At 40.7% G+C, this 21,210-nt stretch overlaps 1 protein-coding gene across 2 annotated transcripts; it reads left to right on the plus strand.

The window, feature by feature from the left end:
* Nucleotides 1–1,081: 1,081 nt before the first annotated feature.
* ankrd13b (ankyrin repeat domain 13B) lies at nucleotides 1,082–20,693 on the plus strand. 2 transcript variants are annotated; one of them, XM_061280835.1, is made up of 15 exons: nucleotides 1,082–1,458; nucleotides 9,413–9,548; nucleotides 10,348–10,472; nucleotides 10,952–10,997; nucleotides 11,079–11,222; nucleotides 11,643–11,883; nucleotides 13,353–13,419; nucleotides 14,058–14,139; nucleotides 14,519–14,583; nucleotides 14,659–14,795; nucleotides 16,696–16,853; nucleotides 16,980–17,168; nucleotides 17,232–17,398; nucleotides 19,181–19,257; nucleotides 19,767–20,693. In XM_061280835.1, exons 1-15 carry the CDS (start codon nucleotides 1,351–1,353, stop codon nucleotides 19,969–19,971), a joined length of 1,947 nt encoding a protein of 648 aa, XP_061136819.1. In that variant the 5' UTR covers nucleotides 1,082–1,350; the 3' UTR covers nucleotides 19,972–20,693. The 2 variants fall into 2 exon arrangements, with proteins under 2 accessions (XP_061136819.1, XP_061136820.1); XM_061280836.1 differs by having other exon boundaries at nucleotides 1,334–1,458; nucleotides 16,980–17,398.
* Nucleotides 20,694–21,210: the final 517 nt, after the last annotated feature.

A 21,210-nucleotide genomic window follows, 5' to 3' on the forward strand; every position in this document is an offset into this window, starting at 1 on the left:
ATGAGTGTGTCAAAGATGTAATGGTAAAATCTCGCCAACAGGCGGCAGCACACCCAACGCCCCTGCAGCCAACCTGCGGCTATACTACGTAAGGTATTTCTTTGAAAGCATGCACTTGCAAAATTATGTACCGTAATACTAGAATTATAAAGTCAATTGGGTAATTTTCTACTTTTTCACTGTTATACAAGATTTTAAAAAAAGTTGCTAACTCCCTAGACAATCCCAATTTAAATAACAGTCACCCTGAAGTAATGCTCTTTCATTAAGGCTTTAGTACTTTGCTCTGCAATGTATGTCTTTGGGCAATTTGTGATATACAGTACCTCACCGCTGAAGCAGTCAAGCATGAATACAATCGTTATAATGTAAACATTTAGGCTATTCTATTTCTGCTCCTCAAAGGGCACATATTAGCGGCACAATTTCCCAATGGATTCAAAATCAGCCAAGGAGAACTTGTTATGTTTCAGTTCAAAAATATAGATTTTCTTTTGGGCCACAGGAGGATCAAAAGGCAAGAACATGGTCAGAAAGTCAATAATGCACAATGATGCCAACAAATAAGTTACTCAGTGTCCAAAAAGATTGGTGATGATCACCACTAGCTCACACTTCCTGATGACTTTTAGACTTGCAAGATATCTGGTTCCCTGAGATAGGAATGAGACTGCTCACTGATTTGCCTAAATTATAAAGCAGTGTGGGATCAGTTGCCACTCAGTAATTACGTGAAAGGTTGTCTGTCAAATCATGTGCTCTGTGATTGACTGGTGACCACTCTCAGCATTTTGGTCAACCCTGTTGGATAATTGGATTATAGAGGCAGTGCATCAGGAATAAATAAATAGTAGGATTGCCCATTAATGCTTGCAAACATTAGAGCAGCTTATAAAAGAAAATAAATAAGCATACTCTGCTTTTACTCATTTTATGTGCCTCCTTGAATCTTTGTTTGCTCATTATTTTGTGCAGCCTATTTTGAGACATAAGTTCAATCACAGCATCCCTCGGAGCGGATTGGCTGACTCGGAGCACATTTGCTTGCAAGCTTGTCAGCGCATCTCAGTCAGCGGGCGGAGGGGAGGAGAGCAAGGGAGAGGAGGAGAGATGGAGTAGGCAGGGGAGGGAGGAAGAGGCGGCCAAGCGGGTGGTGAAGAAATAAGCCACATTTCGCCGCGCGACCCAAGCAACCGTTGTCAGCGGGTTCCGCCGTTAACCAAACGCACGACACGCTTCTGGACTCCGGACGACGGCGGCATGATGATTAGCTTATAGCGAGCATCACTCACAAAGTATCCTTTTACCATCCACAGTGAAGCCGGAGGAAGAGGCAAACTATGAACGAGGATGATTTCTGCTAAGAAAACTCCGGAGAAGAGTCGCTATCCTCTCCACTATCTGGTGTGGCACAACAAGCACCGGCAGCTGGAAAAAGAGCTGACAGCCAACGAGCAGGTGAGAGTGGGAGCAGCCTTTTTAAAAACACATCCATTTCATATTCTGTCCATAGGGCCTGATTCTTTATTTGCGCCGTCTGTTGGGCGTGTTTTGTGCACGCGCTCGAGCCGGTGGAGATTTACAAGGTGGTGCAGGTGGCATCTTGGGAACGCTTCATTTAGCTGCTCGGTAATTGGTGGTAGTGCTTTTAATTGTTGTGCGTAATTTTTCTTGCATTGTGCTCTATCCTCTTTTCATTGTAGTGTAACCTTTGTTTTAGTTTTTTTAAACGCTGCTATAGTCACCCCCAGCGCATGATGATTTAGTCCTCCAAAACCTACTAACCAGTTTTGTATGAAGTTGAATGAGTTGTAATTGAATCTTTATTGGCAATCTGGTGAGGATGATGCAATGCATGCACGTTTGCAGCAACATTGCACCCACAAAACCTTCTATTCATCTTTTCACCAATTGTGAGTGGGTGACACAAAGCAGATGTGGGAGTACAATTCTGAGAAAACAAAAAAGGTCAAACATGTTTTCACTTATTGTGTAATACTTTGCTTAGAAGAAAGCAATAAACTGTAGTTTCATGTGAGTGAGTTACATTGAAGAGGACACATTAGTTTTTTTTTATATATATATATATAAAACAAAGGCATTAAGACTCAATGACTCAATTATATAAGAGATGCTCTGCAGGATAGGTTTTGAGTGCATGCATCAGTCTCAAGTGACAACATTTTAGAGTGTGCATGATTAACACATACAAAAACATGTAGCTTTCTGTTTGAAGCAAAAATACATAAAGTAGCCCAAATTTCAAAATTGTGGCTATTTAATGATCCAATTCTATACCTGCCTCACATGTCCCTTGCAATATCTTCCATCAACCAACCACAGGACGAGCAGATTTAGAAAAAAAATGGCTGACATCATATTAAGATGTCTTCCTAATATGTTCCATGAGTCCATTATTAGAAACATGGGTGTAGTTTTCTTTATTTAAGTATTTTCACACACTCAAGTATTCTTTGTTCCTTTATCATTACCTTCATACTCTGAAATTCTAAATCTCAGTAGTCATCCTGCTAAATCTGATGTCAGATCAGAGCAAGGTGTGATGAGACAGGAAGACAGGTAGCAAAGCAGAATAAACACTTCCCCTTCTCTGTTCCTCTCCTTTTGTTCCCCTGCGCACGTTATCTATAAATACCTCTTTCCAAACAAGTCAAGAGGGTTTTTTTTTTGTTTAAAACAGAGCGATTCATTGAGTTTCACCAGTACACTTCACATTCACAGAGTTCCATACAGACCACTCCACCCTAGTAAATTCGACAACAAAGTCACAAAGTTCAACCAAAGCGCCCGTTTTTATCCAAATCACTTTGGCCGCAATGTTCAGAAAAATGTGTGACTGATAAGTGACAATGAGGAACCAAAAAAAAAAAAGATGACATCCGCCTAAAACCGTTTAAAAGCCAAGTAAAGCTCACAACTGAGTGACTAAACAAGCCCGGATTCTATTTGAGGAAATGAATACACAATGGAATCTTTCAAAGAAGCCTATGCTGACTGACTGTGAAATGACCTGCATCACCTTTTCTAAGGTGCAAGTACAAGTGCCAATTGGTGATAATGGATTCCAACGTCACATGTGTAAGCTGAGAAAACCTTCTAATAATGCATTCTGTTATTTGTAGAGCGTATTGTGCCCGGGCTTGGGCTTTTATCTCCTAAAGTAAAAGTTTATGTGCCATTAATTAGAATTTCCTCCAAAATTCTTTCTGTAAATAAATAATTTTGCGGCAAATTGTGTTTTTCCATTTTTTAGAATTTCCTCCAAAATTCTTTCTGTAAATGAATTGTTTTGCGGCCAGTTTCATGCGCCTCCAAAATTCTTCCAAAAAGCTGATAATTTATTATGTGTTCTCTATGGAAAATAACCAAAAGTAGATTATCTGACCTAGTACCGGGGGGGCTACAAGTATATTTTAGGGGGGGGGCAGTGCCCCCACATAGATCCGCCAGTGGTTTCATGTAAAGCTCGAGTGCTAACTAATTCAGTCATTTGCACTATTTCTTTAAGGATAATTATGTCTAGATTTTTCTAAACAAAACATCAATCATCACCTTTGACACATTGACTGTCTACTAAAAAAAAAAACATCCCTAAAGGTAGAAGTCAATGGTGAGAAGAAAACAAGCAAAAACAAGAGGAAGAATTTCCAAATTGTTCCTCTGCAATCCAACGCATTTCCAATGATATCACACTCTTTGTCCACCTGTCCATAAACTGCAGTAGATTAAAAAAAAAAATCCATACCACTTTTTATACTTTTAAATCAGGACGAGGCTATGTGGGATCTATTTCCTCTCCGCATCGATACACTAATTCTGATCAAACTCTCCTTATTCACAATGATCCGATAGTGACAAGCACATCACTTTATTGATGTGACAAGTGGCTGACTCGACAAGCTTTAGCCTAAAAAAGGGCATGTTATCAACAGCCGACAATTGGAAACAAAGTGCCTAGGTTCTATGAGAGGATTCCAATCTGAAGGATGTGTGCCATGGAGAGAAAAGACATTTCTCAGAAATGAATCTCAGCTGTGCTCTCCTGTGTAAATAACCAAGTTGGCAGAAGCAGTGGAAAAGTAAAAGCGGGCAACATGTAAAAAATGAAGTAGAGGAGGCACAAATATGGTGAGGAAGAGAGAGAGAGGGGGGTGTCTTTATCCGGAGCACAGTGTGTCTGACTAAAAAAAAAAAAAAAAGTCAGATGATAATTCAATTTGGCTCGCCGTGGAATGGTGGCGGAACATCCAACTGGCTTGTGAGATGTGCAGATGGAACGACGGTAGCTTTGTTGTAGCATGACATTGACCAGCTCTTCTCCACATCCTGACACGGGATGCTCTGACAACTTGAAATTTGCTCTGGGCTCCATTGGGTTGTGACTACCCAATGGAAGCAGGGCTCTCGTTACAACCCGTGAGGTGTTAATGGTAAATCAGTGCAAGATTTATCAGCTGACCTAAGGGAAAAGAGCCATTAATTATTGCTCACAGGTTGTCTGTGACCGGCTTCTCTTTTCCTCTTCTACTACCATCCTTCTTCCCCTATTGATTAACCCCACCCTCGGCCCTCTTACTTTCCTTGGTGTAATGAAACCCGAAGTCCTAATTGCAGCCAGGAGAAGAAGCCACAAAGAGAAGCTACAATGGTTGGGGGGGTCACATTTAGTTAAGTTGCAGAAAGCCTTTTAACAGAAGGAGACAGAACAAGCTCAAGATTGACAGTAAGTGATAAAAGAAAATGCAAATGAGATTCGATTGGGGAAAAGAAAGCAAGCTTAGCAAGGGATGGAAGTCGAAACAAGATGTCGCGGATTAAAAAGTCGAGGCAGTACGCCTCGTGTGGAATGAATGTCAATGAAGGCTCATGTATCAATAACCAAAGTGTTAAACGAGTCAAATAAATATAATACCTTAATGTCTGCCTTCTTTGTAAATTAACAGTTAGAGTGACTAAAATGCAATGAAACATTTAAAAAAATATATATATCTGCAATGTAGGTCAGCCGTCCCACTTTGAGGTTTTGCTTGTGTAACTTTCCAGCGCTCCAATTCGCAGTCCCCGATGCAAGTAAAACTCATCTGTGATGTTTTGTCAATTTATTCTTTGAGTTATTGTCCCACGTTTGCTGCGCTCATCCAGCTGTCGGAGTCGGCGACATGAATCAGCGTTTCGTGGCAGTCTTGCATCTGTGCTAGGGAGAACTACAACTTATTTTGCTGCTCTTCTTTCTCTCTCTCTCCCCATGTGGGCCAAACATTTACCTTTCGGATATGCATGGCCATTTTTGTGTGTGTGCATGTGTGTGTTTTGAATGAATGATTGATGGTGGCCTAAGTACCTGCCAGGCTGCATTGGGCTACGAACACAGTGAGTGAGGAAAGGGGGAGCGGGCTGGTGTGGGAGAAGGAGCAGATGCCATCGCTAGAAATGCATATCAATAATGCAGTCATTGCGCTCAGCACTGAGGATGTGTGTGTGTGTGTTGGGGGGGGGGGGGGGGGGGGGCGGGTTGCTCAGAATTTGACTGTAAAGCAAAGTTAAGCAAAAAAAAAAAAATCCAGAAACTGATGGTTATTGCAACAATGCTTTAAAAACAAAAAAAATCATAGAGATTTTAAAGTAGCTGATTTCAGTGCTCTCTTTCGTCCTTTTTTTTCCCCCTCTGTCATTTCTGCAGGTCGCGTGGACTTTAGCACTTAGCTTTAAGTGGCGCTGTTGTCATAATTAGTGTTAATGTGTTTATGTCGCCTCCGTCTCGCCGACGTGTTGTGGGAAGCAGCGGATGCTAACTGCGGCAAACAGCACATTCAAACAATAATAGTTAATAATAATAATAATAATAATAAAAGACCTCGTGAGTGACTTTATGCAAATGGGTAAAAATCTGCAGGATTCCACAACAGTAGTTTTCTCTCAAATGCGCTGATAATAACTGATCAAGTTTTGGGGACAAATACATATGAAATAATCATCAAGCAGGAAATGACAATGATCAAGTCCACCTTTCAAAATTAAATTGTGCAAATATGACCTCTCCTGATTGAAAATGGAATGAGATGTCATGTGTTGGAACCCAGTTAGCCCATTTCCAAAAATTCCATTCTCATAACTTATAGAGGGATCGTTTTTAGGAAGGCAAAGTAAGGTTGGATGAGTTTTATGTGACATCATCAAACACTGGAAAAGATATTAGGGGCCTGAAGGCTCTCTTTGCTTGGGTTCATTTTAAAGTCCATAAATGTCATCCACCACCTCTGAAGTTCATGAGGATAAAAACTTGCCTCATTGTGGACAGTGACACTATGGTTCCATTCAATGGGGAGAAGAATCAGCTTGGGTTCTTTCTTGCTTGCTTGGTCTTCTTCCATGATCTAAAAAAGTGATGACATTGAAATTACTCACAGTAATTATTTGAATTTGGGGTATTGGAATCTGTAGTTGTATAAAAAAAAGGTTAAAAAGGACTGTAAAATCTCAACTTCTCCTTCTACAGTGTTTACATTCCTTGGGCTTAGTTCTTTGTACTGGTCGGTCAAATGAGTCCTTTTTATGCCGGCGAGAGAGAAACTCAACCAAGATCACTAATGAGGAGTTAATAAGGTTTGGCCTTGTCAACTTCAAGACATTCTTGAACCGTCAGCACCACTTAGTCAAATGTTTCGCTATGTGGATGTAAAAGCCAGACTTCATATGACTTTCATTCCCATCATGGGTTTTTATTTCTGAGCAGCGATGCTCTCTGTCGATTGTGTCATTTGAGCTAAAAATAAGAACGTGGTTATTTGTGACACACTAAAGAACTGACATGAACTCAAATAATGTTTCAAGTCTAAATATGCCTCCTTGTTATTTGATGTTGAAAATAATTCTGCCTGAGGTGTGACCATAAAAAAAAGCTTTCTCCTTCCTTCGCCTTTTTATTTAAGTTTGTTCTTGAGCAAGCGATCGCAACAACACAGACCACTTTTGTTCCAAATGGCTAGATGGCCTTGTATCTTTTTTTTCATTTACGACACACAACACTAGTTCTTCTGCCTTGAAAAATAATAATGATAAATATAAATATATATGCATGCATATTTTTAAATATATTTTTCACTCTTATAGTTTTAAGTTGTAATATCACTATTCACCACTAGAAGGCAGACATGGTTTATTTGCTCTTGCACCTGGTCTTATATTGCCTTATACTACAACACAAATAAGCCAAATATTTTTGGCGGAATTTGTAATGACATCCAGGACTAACACAAAACCTCAATAATATTACAATTTTGTGTGAATTGATTTTTGTGAGAAAAAAAAATGCACAAAATTTGCAGCTCAGCAGTTTTATGACTATCATTTTTATGCAAAGGGCCAAAATTGCAACTCTGCATCACAGAACTGCGAGGCAAACATGCTAACCAGCAATCCACCGTGCTGCCCTCACCCTGTTTCATGTTATATAAAACACGATTTTCTGATACACATATGGCAATTGCTGTGTCTGCCTCCGCCTTCCCACGTTTCTGTCTATTCTTTCCCAGCATCCACTCATCTGCGTTCACCCTCGGGCTCCTCTTGTGTCTCTTCAGCTCAGCCATCAACCTCCATCCTGGTAGCTGTAGTAATTGAAATGAAGTACAGCTATAAAATGGGCTTAAATTGATAATCGCCAGCATTACAGACGTCCTTAAAAGGAGAGAACATTGAATTAATGATTGGCTACTGCTGTCTATGACGATTTGTGAAATGGGCACATGCTGCTCATCCAGTTTCCATTTCATGAAACAAAATATTACTTTTTTAGAGGCTTGCACAATTTAGCATTTTCCTCCAGCTATTCAGCTTCATTGTTAAACAATAGAAGGCTTAGTTTGGACTGTAAAATGTTTCCTGTGACTTTGATAGTTCTTCACATTCATCAGCTCAGCCATACGGCGTCCGCAGTGTCCTTCGAGACACGGCAGGCGACAAGGAAAGTGACTTCATTTGCATATCACACTGTTGCTGCACAACACAAACAAGTAAACTGTCGTCCGTCTCGCATCTCCTGCATCGCAACGATGCTTCCTCTGCCTATTCCCCGGTCGACATCAGCACCCAAGGGAGTCTTGTTGATCTCTCCTTCAGCTCACTTCTCAGCCTCCCTCCACACTGCATGCTCTACTTTTCACTCCACTCCTCCCATTTTAGGTTTTCCATCCACATTTGCTTGTCTATCTCTGCCCGTGTCCCCATGGTGGCCGCTTAAACGCCGAGTGAGGAGATGGAGAGCAAATAGATCAACTCTATCAAGTTATATCAGTGTCATTTGATTTTATTCCAGACAACACATTATGTCTTACTGAATTAATGGTTCACATTTATTATTATGAATTATTATTATTATTATTATAGCAGGCTTGATTTTTTATATCACAGTACATGTTCCAGTAAAAAGGAAATTTTGGGCAATTTTAAGCCAAAGTGTTGTGATAATGCATTTAAATGATTTTATCCCAATATTTATTTCGAATAAAAAAAAAAACATACGCTCCAAATATAATCCAGAATGGATCACTCATTTAGATGCATAGAAAAATGGTTTCAATTTGGGCTTCAAAAGCAGACGGTGATGAAGCGCACCTAATGTGATGTTCTGGAGACTTGGAAGGATGAAATCTGAAGGCAGCATGGCGGCATTTGGGGAATTACAAGGCGTCATGTTCCACATGAGCTGACGGCTTCATCTTTTCCAATGCCCACTATCATGTCTGAGAGGAATTGGGATGTGGAACCATGAGAAAAATAATTTGTGTTATATGTTACGAGCCATTTGATAGATGAGTACTACATTGAGAATTAGATACTTGGCAATTTAACCTTTCTTCTATGTGCAAAAGATAATTCAGCCTCGTTTAATGATCTTACTCTTCAGGAAGCTCTGTGCCAACTTGTTAAATATCTTCACCAAATAAAAAGGCTTGTGGAAGCTAAATGAATTCTGCTTTTTCATTTGCCTTCTGTAAATCAAGGCAACTAAATTTGATGGGCTATTGAACTCAATTTAACCATACCTGGCACTCAATAAATTCCGTATAAACCAAAGCAAAAATAAAAACCTAGGGATGGGTGAGGAAAGAGAAAACCTGGTTGAAGCAGAGATTTCAAATTTAACATTCCCAAAATAAGTAAGATGCTGAGGAATGTAGCAGCCATGACAGATCAATTAGCACCTGTCACCAGTTCCCTCTCCACCTCCGCTGTCAACTTCTTGCTGATGTTTCCTTTTAGATTTAAATTCTCTCCCACCTTCGGAGCGACACACACTATAATGCATTTCAGATATAGTCTGCTAGCTGATGTCACGTCACGTTATTTTCTCTTTGTATCTGATTACCTCAACCCCCCTGACCCCCCTCAGACTGATTTAGAGTCTTTGGATCCCCGGGGTCGAACTCCTCTCCACTTGGCTGTCACACTGGGCCACCTGGACTGTGCCAGAGTTCTGCTGGAATATGGAGCTGATGTCAGCAAGGAGAATCGGAACGGCTGGACTGGTGAGTGCATTATTATATTTATTTTAATTAATGCTCTTTATGCAATATTGGGTAGGAATTACCGTATTTTCCGGACTATAAGACGCACCGGACTATAAGGTGCACCTTCAATGAATGGCCCATTTTAAAACTTTGTCCTTATATAAGGCGCACCGGACTATGAGGCGCACCATTAATGCATTATGTCAGATTTTTAATCCAAATCAAATCATTTACCATTTTATCTTTTTTATTTCAACTTCAGACACAACAAATGACTTTATAATCACAAAATAATGATCCATCTTTTTGATTCATGATTCATAGTCTTCAGCGGGCCACTTATGATTGATTTCATGACACAATGCTTCGGGCCAGTTTAAATTTAGGAATTTGGTCCATATATGAGGCGCGCTGTTGGCTTTTGAGAAAATTTTAGGTTTTCAGGTGCGCCTTATAGTCCGGAAAATACGGTAGTACATTTCACACTTGAATAAGTAACTTTAATATCTGACCTGAAAAATATACTAGAGCGACTGAGACAAAGTGCAATCCGCTTAGCAAGTTTAATCACGAGTGCAATGGTAGCAATCGGTAGTAGCAACGATTTTATTATAGCTTTGTTTTGCTGCCAAGCAAGCTGTGAGATTAGTAGCAAAGTGGCTACCTGATGAATGAGTTCAAAACTGCTCTTATTCATAAATTTTCCTTTGACCTACTTCAGCTTCTGGCTGCTGCCTTAAACTGCTCATGCACATCAATTTTAGATGAGACCTCAGTGATTGGGCTTTTCTTTGTCACCCCTCTCTCTATCTCTCAGTTCTTCAGGAGGCAGTGAGTACTCGAGATCCGGAGCTGGTGCGCCTTGTACTGCGTTACCGTGACTACCAGAGGACCGCCAAGAGACTGGCGGGTATCCCCGTCCTGCTGGAACGACTGCGCCAAGTGGGATTTCTCACAAACATGCAAAATAATAATAATAATCGCACACCAAAAATGGCTTTGAAGCAGTGATGCATTCATTTGAATTATAGATTTTTATTTCACGTCTTTATTTTCACATGAAGATGGAGTATTCCTAGCGTTCTTTAAAACCCGTGAATAATTTATTCATCTAGGGGATATGATATTGAGAAACATATTGCTGCTTGCTCTTCTGACATGCTTTCTTATTTTGATTTGATTTTAATGCAATTGCCGTGAATGTTACTGACCATTAGTAGTAACTACACATTACCTGTTTTTGCAGGATAGAATTTGTATTTGTTGTATCCTGCCATCGTAGATACCAAACCCCTCACACCTATTCGTGCATTCAAGTCACACACTTGCAAATATCTGTAAATAAAGCCATTAACTCGGCAACTCTCCACATTCATCACTGTTTTGTTTTCGCCAATGGTTGCATTCTGTTGTGTGTGCAGGCCCAGGACTTCTATGTGGAGATGAAATGGGAGTTTACTAGCTGGGGTCAGTCAGTACACCGTGTTTCATTCTAGTGACTGACCTCGATTTTATCTATACATTGAATCTATTTCTAATTTTCCTCAGTGCCCCTCGTGTCTCGAATCTGCCCTAGCGACACCTATAGAGTTTGGAAAAGTGGTCAGTGTCTCCGAGTTGACACGACTCTCACCGGGTTTGAGCAGATGACCTGGCAGAGAGGAAATCGGAGCTTCATCTTCAGGGGGCAAGGTCTGTGACAATTTCCAAACAATGCTGATATTTCCTCACATACATTTCCGATCGCAAAATTAAAGTGTGAAATGAAACAAATCTCAAAGTGTTTTTTTTCCCCCTCAATGCTTTTTATTCTCTAGCTCCCTTCTCAACTACGTGTGCTCATTTTTCTCCCCTGGCGCCACAGTTCTCATTTTATATTTATCTCTGTTCCTTCTACATCTTAAATAGTTTTTCCGACCGTTCCCTGGACTCAGACTCTGTAAATGTCCTCCCGCTTCGTTTTCTTTTCCGCTACCCGTGTGATGTAACGACACGTTCTCTCTTCAAAACAATCACTAACACACCATTTGTATACTTGGAAAAATGCCACGTCCTCCATTTCCAACTGCCCTATCTTCCATCTGCACTCGCTCGTGCATCCTCCCACCCCAGACTCCAACGCAGAGGTGATCGAGGTCGACCACGACAGGCAGCTGGTGTACTGTGAGACCTTGTGCGTCTCGTCTCTGGCGGCGCTTTCACCCGGTCGGGGAAAAGGCGGCGCTTGCAGCAATACACCCGTCGGTTTAGGCCTTCTTGGGGGGACACAGCCCAGTGATGAGCAGGTGGCCGCCCGCCTGTCTGCCGCTGTGGTGACAACTCAGCTGGACACTCGCAACATCGCCTTTGAGAGGTCAGCTGCAACCCATACTCCATTTTTTTTTTTTTACTCGAGTACTCAACAATCTCAAAACACTAGAGACTTGACACACATTTAGATCCATGATCACAGGCGGTGCTAGGATTTCTTTCCTGGGGGGGCCCTTGGGGGGGATTTAAGGATGTGAACACTGTTTTTGCACTTGATGCATCTTTTCAGTACGGCTTAAATATTTGAAACAACAAACCCACTGCTCTGTTATACAGTACAGCCTGCAATAGCACTGTGCGTGTTGCAGTCTGTTGCCGAAGCAGCCACTTAAAGCCCCCACTGTCTCATACAGAGGGTGAGAGGAGCCATGCATGACTGATGTTCATATTTTTTTTTTTTCAGCATCCACTTCTCATCCACTTCTTTTATGGTGTCTAGTGGGCAGTTCAATACTGACCTAGCTTGATGAGTCTCTTTTGAAACTTTTCTGTGCTTCCACCCGCAAAAGAAAATTCGCTATCTGAATATTAGTACAGTAATAATAAACAAGAGTGGATTAAATTGGATATTCTATTAGTGGTAATATGATGCTATAATACTAAACAGGTTTAATCATGTTTAATACATTCTTCACATTCATTGGCTTGGCATCTGGAGCATATGTGTGAATTCATCACAGGCCAGTTACACCTCAGAAATGTAGAACGTTCTTCACTGCTTTTTTTTTTTTTTTTAATCGAGGACAATTACACCGAGTTAAATATCACAAAGATAAATTGGAAATTAAAACATGCAAAAGATAAGTCAACTCAGCAGCCTTTCACTCAAATCTTCAATTAAGGAAATGAAGAAAAAAAGTTTCTTAAAAGTGAGGCCAGTTCTAATGAAAAAGACGAGGTAATAAATGAAGCTTATCTGCCTAATCCTCTCTTGACACTTAAGTCATTTATTACAGCCCACTTGACTTTGGCTGTCTTTAAGTGTAATGCTTCATGGCACTGATTCATTTACACAAGTCTGACTACCGTATTTCCCGGACTATAAGGCGCACCTAAAAACCTGACATTTTCTCAAAAGCCGACAGTGCGCCTTATAGTCCGGTGCGCCTTATATGTAGACCAAATTCATCAATTTAAACTGGCCCGAAGCATTGTGTCATGAAATCAATCATAAGTGCCCCGCTGAAGACTATGAATCATGAATCAAAAAGACTATGGATCATAAATACGGTACTTGTCCACCAAAAATTCACAGGTGGAGCAAGAAGACTTAAAATACAGATACGTATGTGGCTAGGTTGTGAATTTTGCTCGTCAGTGTGCTCCCTGCTTACATGCTAATTATTTATTTAGAATGCATGTCAGCATGCCTCACTGGTGAATCCACCACACACGGGATGCATATCTTTAGTCGGTGATGAATAACAAACATTTAGATAAGGATTTGGGAATTCTATTAAAAAAGAAATATATTTTAAAGAATGTATTTATCGTAAAGTCTGTGGCTTGCAGGAACAAGACAGGCATTCTGGGCTGGAGGAGCGAGAAGACCGAGACTGTGAACGGATATGAAGCCAAGGTAGCACTTGACAGCCTGTCGAGTCTGTCACACAATCCAAAAATGTCAAAACTCAGTGGATATTTCCTGTAATGTGGTTTCCAGAAGAATTGTAATGTTATTTTATACTCTGATTGCTTGATGCTTGATGGTATCACCAGACTGCACGTCGCCAATTTTCCGTCTTAATGTCCTCGAGCGAAACGTAAAGTAAAAAAGAAGATGTTTCTATCGTGACTTAGACATACAATGTAGATACCCCAGACCCCATTTGTCTGCTCAAGCGCCGCAAGGGATCGATCAGAGACAAGTGTGACATATCGAAGACCATCAATCACCGGCGCTTTAAAAGCAATTCCGACAGGCCTCGGTAGTAATTGTTATTTTCTACGTCGCTGATTTACAGTTGGGAACATAAATGGACACACTCGCTTGAGCTACTTTCCGCTCTGCTGTTGTTTTTTGACTTTCCTGTTGTGAAGCATAAACATAGTGTGAGAGGCCAAACGGCTATTTTGGGCTTGATGTTTTTTTTTACATTTTTATTATAGCAATAAAAACGAGTCGTATTTCAGCATCGCACCGAGCAGTCGTTTGGTATTTTATAGCTTGCTCATCACCACACAATCATTTCTGTCTTTTTATGTTTTCATTTTTAGGTATATGCCGCCTCAAATGTGGAGCTTATCACCAGGACCAGAACTGACCACCTGTCAGACCAGAACAAGAACAAGATTAAAGGTTACCTATATTTTATCAGATAATACTGGATGTTGTCATGGTAGGGATAATGGTTTGGGATTTTTCTTTTTTTTGTTTGATTTAATTTTGTTTTGATTTATGTTTCATAAATTCAATTAGCTGTCGTTAGCTTTTAGAGCAGGTTTTAGTTTGATCAGTTTTATCCTTTAGAAAGGCTTTGTTTATTTATTTGTTCATTTATTTATTCATGTATTTATTTATTTATCTATTTATCTATTTTTTTTATTTATAATATGGATTGAATGCAAAAAAGAAAAGGTCAGTCCGCATCTTTGTGTAATAAAGTTAACTAATTTCAAACAACAGTTTGATCTTATTTTTTTAAGTCTTGTTGTCTTGGCTATTTGTGTGTGAGCAGGTGGGAAGACTCCCCTGCAGAACTTCCTCGGGATTGCAGAGCAACACATGGGCCCAAACAACGGGGTGAATATCGATATCTTGAATTCTCCTTTCTGCTTATATTTGTTTGTATTCACTGCATGCGCCTCGGCTTTGTAGGCCCTGGTGACCCAGATGTCAACCCCGGCGGTGACCAACCCTGCGGCGCTGAGCGCTGAGGAATACTTCAACCCCGGCTCTTCCCCTACGTTGAGGGATATCGGCCACCCGTGCCAACTCACCACCAAGACCCAGAAGTGAGGCGGCAGTTTTCCGGTTGACAAGACTGCCTGGCATAAAAATCAGAAAGGAGCAGCCACGCGTGCAATAATATTTCCCTGTAAACCTGGCCGACAACTTGCTGTCAAGCTGAGAAAAAAGAAAAACAAATATTCGTGAGATTTTATCACATTTATACTGCGATTTGACTTATGAGGATGCCTCGGCCAAATCGCTTTCTTATTAGCTGTCACGGGCCTATCTGGCACGTCCAAATAATACCGCCCGGGATAGTAATTAGAATCCAGCCATTCATTTTCTATACTGCTTGTCCTCATTAGAGTTGCAGGTGATCTGGAGCCAATCCCAGATGACTTTGGATTGGTCGCCAGCCAATAGCAGGCCACTTAAACACTAGACAAATGATGCTTCACATTATGGACAATTTACAGCAGGGCTGTTTTCAGTTGAGGGCCACACACAGAAAGCATGGAAGGATTTAAGAGCCACTTGAATTGAATTCATTCAACAAATTCATTTTGGTCTGAATAGTTCATTTCTAAATTTGCATATCTGGAAAAGTGCCACAATAATATATAAACTCATTTATTCATTCTGAGTCTGCCCACCTTTTCTGTCTTTTTTTTTTTTCTTGGAACTAATTTTGCGGGCGGTGTCGAATGTCACTTGATGCCGTTGGCCGCTGAAAAATGGATGGCAGGCAACAAAGAATTTCCATTTATTTTCCATGATGAATTATTTATCATATCAGGCCACAAGCAATAATACTTTAATATCGTAAACTAAATATTTTGCATTATGAACGACAACAAAAAGACTTAACTCGTCTGTTGTAGTCATCGCAACAACTCGGTTTTACTGGTCCAGTGGCAACAGTGAACACATTGAGAGCAAAGGGAATGCACTCTGCTTTTCTTTTTTTTTTTTTTTTTTTAATTCTTATTCCATTATACAGCTGCTTAACTCTAAGATTTTCCCCAAATTCAATCATGTTGCTTTTTTGTGTCATGTACGTGACCTTGACACGAACATTTCAGTGCATTTATTTTGGGTTGTTTTTAAGCACTTAATATTTCTATGCTTGGAATTGAAACTTTTTATCGTGGCCCCTTGCATATTTATAGCACACGGGTTCTTATGCTTGTTGCAGGCAGAACAAATGCAATTTTTTTTTTAGTCCATCCTTGAATTATTGATTTTTACTTTCCTCGTTTCTTCTAGAGGTGAACTTGGAACACATGATTTTCGTGCAATCTAGACTCTTCCAACGTGTGAAGTGTCAGTGAAAGATACAGACCCGCAGTAGTGAACTCAGTGACCCAATAACAGGCTGTCTGGGGATCGTTGGCATGGAGACAAGTCCCAGTATGCTACCCTACCAAAACAAGTGAAGGAAAACATATTTCAAATCATCTCCTGGTGTCCTACCAGCCTCACTACTTCTCAAAGAAGGCCTGGTCTCATTTCAGAAAGCAATGTAGTTCCGTAAAGATTCGGGGGCCACAAATAAATCGCCTTGAGGGCCAATAATTTAAAGTCTTTAATAAGTCGCGTTTTAAGATGGGAGCTCATAACAAGCAGCATCCAGGTAGTGGAATGTTGTCCACTTGACTGAATAGGCTCCTTTGTCTGGTTTAGTATTCAACTCACGATCATCGCTGCATAATTCAAGGCGACGTTAAATGATGAGGAGAGAATGTGTAAGGCTGTTCTCCATGCCACGCTCATTAACAGATCCATTTGCAATTTAGGCATCGATCAGGTCAGCGCGACTCGGTTGGCTGTCAACGTTAACAGTTTCTCTGATCTATGTTGATGTAAGCGCTAATCGAGATTCACAATGTAAAACACGAGGATGAAAAGTGGTGACAAAGCCAAAAGATAAGGGATGGTCATTAGTCAACCTCTTGTGTCCAGATTCAAGGCAAAGCTCTGGCTGTGCGAGTCCCATCCTCTTTCGCTAGCAGAACAAGTGGCACCTATCATCGACCTCATGGCCATTTCCAACGCCTTGTTTGCCAAGCTGCGGGACTTCATCATGCTGCGCTTGCCGCCAGGCTTTCCCGTCAAGATCGGTGAGTCCGGACGTGGAAGAACAGATGCCGGAATAAAGAGGAAAATGTTGAATAACAAACCGAGCAGGAAAAGCGTTTTCATTTCAGTGACAATCCATCAAATGCTCCCCCCCCCCTCCCCTGCAGAGATTCCGCTCTACCACATCCTGAACGCCAGGATAACCTTCAGCAACTTAAACGGCTGCGAGGAGGGGTCAAGCGTGCGCCCTGACAACGAAGCCGGGGTGGAAGGCGGTGGACATAGATACACCCTAAGGGCGGACACGCCCTCGCCTGGCAGCGACTCCTCCAGTGTCTCCAGCTCCAGCTCCACCAGTGAGGACACTCACTCATTCACTCACTCATTCACTCACTCATTCACTTTCCCCATTTGTGCAGTGTCGTGTCGAGCCGGCGAGATCCCCCCTTGTGTGTTTGAGCCGCCGTCCGGTTACACCATGCTCGGAGGCAAACAGAGAGACACCATGAGGGAGGAGGAGGAGGAGGACCTGCTCCAGTTTGCCATTCAACAGAGTCTGCTGGAGGCCGGCTCCGAATACGATCAGGTGACCACGTGCGATGGCAGTGTCCTTCAGAATGTGTTCTTTAAAAAGCACTCACAGTTCCCTCACTGACCTTCTCGAAAGTTTTCAACGCACATGTTGAACAGTTTAAAGTTTTCGAGTGTTTGTTTTTGCTTCCACAGATGAAATCTTATCAAACTTAAATCTTCACCCTATATAGTCAATTGCTGGGGCTGATGAATGGTGTGTTAAGACGTGTGCAAAATTAAGCAGATAAATGGTTTTGTTAAAAAAAGAAAAGAAAAAGATGAGCAGGGCTATTTCCAAAACGAACAACATGGCAAATAACTAATAGATGTAACCAAGATAAGGATGTATACATTTGACCGAAAACACAGGTAGTTTCAAGGCATTTGAGACAGTTGAAAACTTTTGAATTTAAATGCTTCCCAGTACAATGCATGACAATATTCTTCTTCCGTTTCTTCATTTTCATATCATGTTTGCTTGCTTCATCAGCAGCAGACAATAACCCCAATAAAGATTAAAATGACCAAATTCATGTTCAACCTCATTTACATGTTTCTCACCCATCAATTTCACAATAGATTATTTTATATTATTATAATATTCAGTTTGCAAAATTCAGACTTTCTTTTTCAATCATGGATTTCACATTTGCACTTTCACCAAGTTCAGTCACTTTAAGTTGACATTCTGCCTCTTCAGACATTATGGCCACGAAAGGTAAATTGACCTGGCAATGAAGTCCGCGAACACAAAAAGAAAAAAAAGATGAAAAGTTTATATCAACCGATGAAAGTTATTTTTCTAGCTGCACCAACGCTTGCAGTGTTCCGCAAACTCGTCTCAGCAAGGAAAGTGCGTGAATTTTACCAATGCGGTTTTTGTCAATGTGTGCATACCAATAAACAATGGCCATTCATTAAAAAAATACAATAAAATAAATTAAAAAACAGTGCTGATCAAAACATACCCCGATAGAGCGTTGGCCAACATCGATGAGTCTCCCCCGGTGTGATGACGCTCCATCTTCAGCAACCCTTCAAGTTTGCCCTCCTCGCATCCGGAATTTCCAAACAAACGCTGCGAAAAATAATCTAAAATGAATCCAAATGCAACACTTTTCCACCTATTGAATTGTGCAGGTTTATTTCTCAAACGAACAACACGGCAAATAACTTCTGACATAAAGGTTACCCAAATAACTATAATAAAATAGTTTGAAAGCATGCTTTCTGTCAACTATGCCATGTTTAAGTGCACCACGGGTTTTAAATGCTTCCCAGTACAATGCATGACAATGCATGAGTCTTTCTAGTGGCATGGAGGTAAATTGCATCAATGCAAAACTAATGCAAAAGGGGAAAGAAAATGGCTCACACAACCCTCATCTTTGAAGTAAGCTTGAAAAAGGGTTAAATTGCCTGTGCAAATGATAGAACTAAATCTAAAGCAGGCTTTAAAAAAAAAAAAAACATGCAGCGTTAGCAAAAGAATAAGAACAACAAATTGTTGAGCAAAGATCAGGCGGCCTTTCCAAATCCCAAAGCTCGGCGGTCCTCATCGTTCTTGGCTTTCCACCAGATGTGGATGGAGCCAAATATGGAGTCAAAAATAGGTCAAGCAGGATGAGAATGTGGAGGAGGCAAAGTGGCAGCTTTATGTTGACAAATATTGAAAAATCTTAAGTGTATTGGATCAATGAAAAACATTTATGTTATTAGGTTTTAACTCTTGATTGACATTCCCTTCAAAATTTCATTGGTCTACAAATTAAAGGTTGTGTCATTTCTTTCTTAGGTGACCATCTGGGAGGCATTGACCAATAGCAAGCCTGGAACACACCCTCTCTCTTGTGATCCAAGTCGCCTGGAGAGGTCAGCCTTAAGTTCAATCAATCTTTCTTCACAACCAGGGCCGGAGCTACATGGTGGCCTGTTCACATTCAGATTTTGAATTGTATCATTAAAAAAAATTAATAATAATCTCAAAGATTTTGGAACCGTGCATCCTGCTTCCTCACGCACATTGTCTCTGACTTCCTGCCACTATTTTGCTCTATTATTTTTCTCCTCCTCCTCTTTTCATCTTTCTTTCCACCCCTGACTCACATCCTGCACGTTTCTCCTCCTGTCAAACGCACACGCGTCGTGTGTTTGGAGAGCGAGAGAGGGAGATGACAGTTTCCTGCTTTCCCAGTGTGCAGATGTTGACTTTGCCTTGTTATCTTTTCTCTCGCTGTCTTCCCTCTTTGGAGACCGGCGGATGGACACACATAGAACTTCCTCTCCTTCCTTCTCACCATGCAGTTCTCACTTGACCACACACAGAAAATTAAAGTCAACATTTTAAGGAACTCATCTTAATGTTATCTCATCCTGCCCAGGATCCCCCAAATGAAACCTCGCTCCCCCTCCAGCCGCTCCTCAACCCCCTCCAAGAAGCAGCAGTCCACCAGCTGCAGCTACGACCAGCAGCTGCGCATCGCCATGGAGATGTCTGCCCGGGAGCAGGAGGAAGCTGAGCTGAGGCGACGGAAGGAGGAGGAAGAGCTGCTGCACATCATCCAGCTGTCGCTCATGGACAAGTGAGGTGTTTAAAAAAAATCGTAAGCACATTTGGAAAGGATTGGAAGAAAAAATAAACGACTCTTGTGCTTTTATAACATTCATATTGAGCTTTCTAGTAAAGCCATATTGAATGATTGATGATAATGAGTTTAAGATGGTTGGCACTAGTCTTTCCTCTCCAGTGCCAGTTTTAAAATACCACCCGATATCGGTTTAGGCCTAAAACACCTGGTGGAAGTAACGTGAATGTTGAACCCTTTGCCCCATTGTATGCTAATGAAAACAAAAGGAAAGTGAAATTGTTCAGTGGTAGGTGTTTTTTTTTTTTTTTTAACTTGCACAAAAATCCAAATGTACTGTATTTACACTGTAGTTGGCTCACAATGTGGAGTGCAGATGTGGAGGTGACAAACTGGAGCACAAACGTCATAAAAGGTGAAGAAATGTCTGAGTGTCGAAAAATGTACCCACTATCTTCCACCATGAAGCATGTTGAACATCAGAAATGCTGATGGGATGTTTTATGAATGTAATTCAAACTGAAACGGCAGACCTACAGTTTTGATACAGACACCATCATATTTGAAGTAATACTTTTCTCACCAATAGCAGCACAACTTGAGGAAAGATGCTCCTCTTTAATTCACAAGTATTCTTATCGGCTTGATGAGAACGATTTTTTTTAATCACTTCAAATGTTTTTATGAGTATGCTGGTCAAATAAAGGAACGACTTTTAAATAAGTGCGTCTCTTTGTGTGGCTGATTTTATTTTATTTTTTTTAAATCGTAAAATCTTTTGCAGTTTAATCCCTAATGGCGCAGTTTGTTCCAGAGATAATGATCCATGCTTCTTCACTGTGTGTTGGAATCCCGCAGCGTTATAAAATTAGATGACATTTGTCTCCGGTAGCCAACAGTGTAAAATTAAATGTATGCTTGAGCTGTGGACCACTAACTTGTACAAATCTGCTGGAATAATAATAAAAAAAATCCTTTACTACCCAACTTGCAAAATTCATCTCAACTTGCTATCGATTTAATTAGCGAAACCTAATGAACCACTTCAATTTGCTCCTCACTTCAAATCTGATGCTCTAATTACAGGAATACCAAATGGAGCTCGTGATGTATATTATTTTCAATGTACTTTATAATCAGGTGTTTCAATGTCACCTCTTCTGTTTAAATAATTTAGTGAGAGAAAGTGAAAGGTACCCTGGTGGCCTCTATTAGTGTTTAATTAGCCTCATGAAGCAAT

This window comes from Syngnathus typhle, linkage group LG6, assembly GCF_033458585.1.
Source record: "Syngnathus typhle isolate RoL2023-S1 ecotype Sweden linkage group LG6, RoL_Styp_1.0, whole genome shotgun sequence".
NCBI lineage: Eukaryota > Metazoa > Chordata > Actinopteri > Syngnathiformes > Syngnathidae > Syngnathus > Syngnathus typhle.

What these genes read in the sequence shown, in the direction of transcription:
- ankrd13b (XM_061280836.1), top strand. Translation starts at nt 1,351, where the DNA reads ATGATTTCTGCTAAGAAAACTCCGGAGAAGAGTCGCTATCCTCTCCAC. An exon ending in GAACAAGAACAAGATTAAAG is followed by an intron (nt 14,140 to 14,518) that starts GTTACCTATATT and finishes GTGTGTGAGCAG; the next exon opens with GTGGGAAGACTCCCCTGCAG. An exon ending in CCGGCTCCGAATACGATCAG is followed by an intron (nt 17,399 to 19,180) that starts GTGACCACGTGC and finishes TTTCTTTCTTAG; the next exon opens with GTGACCATCTGGGAGGCATT.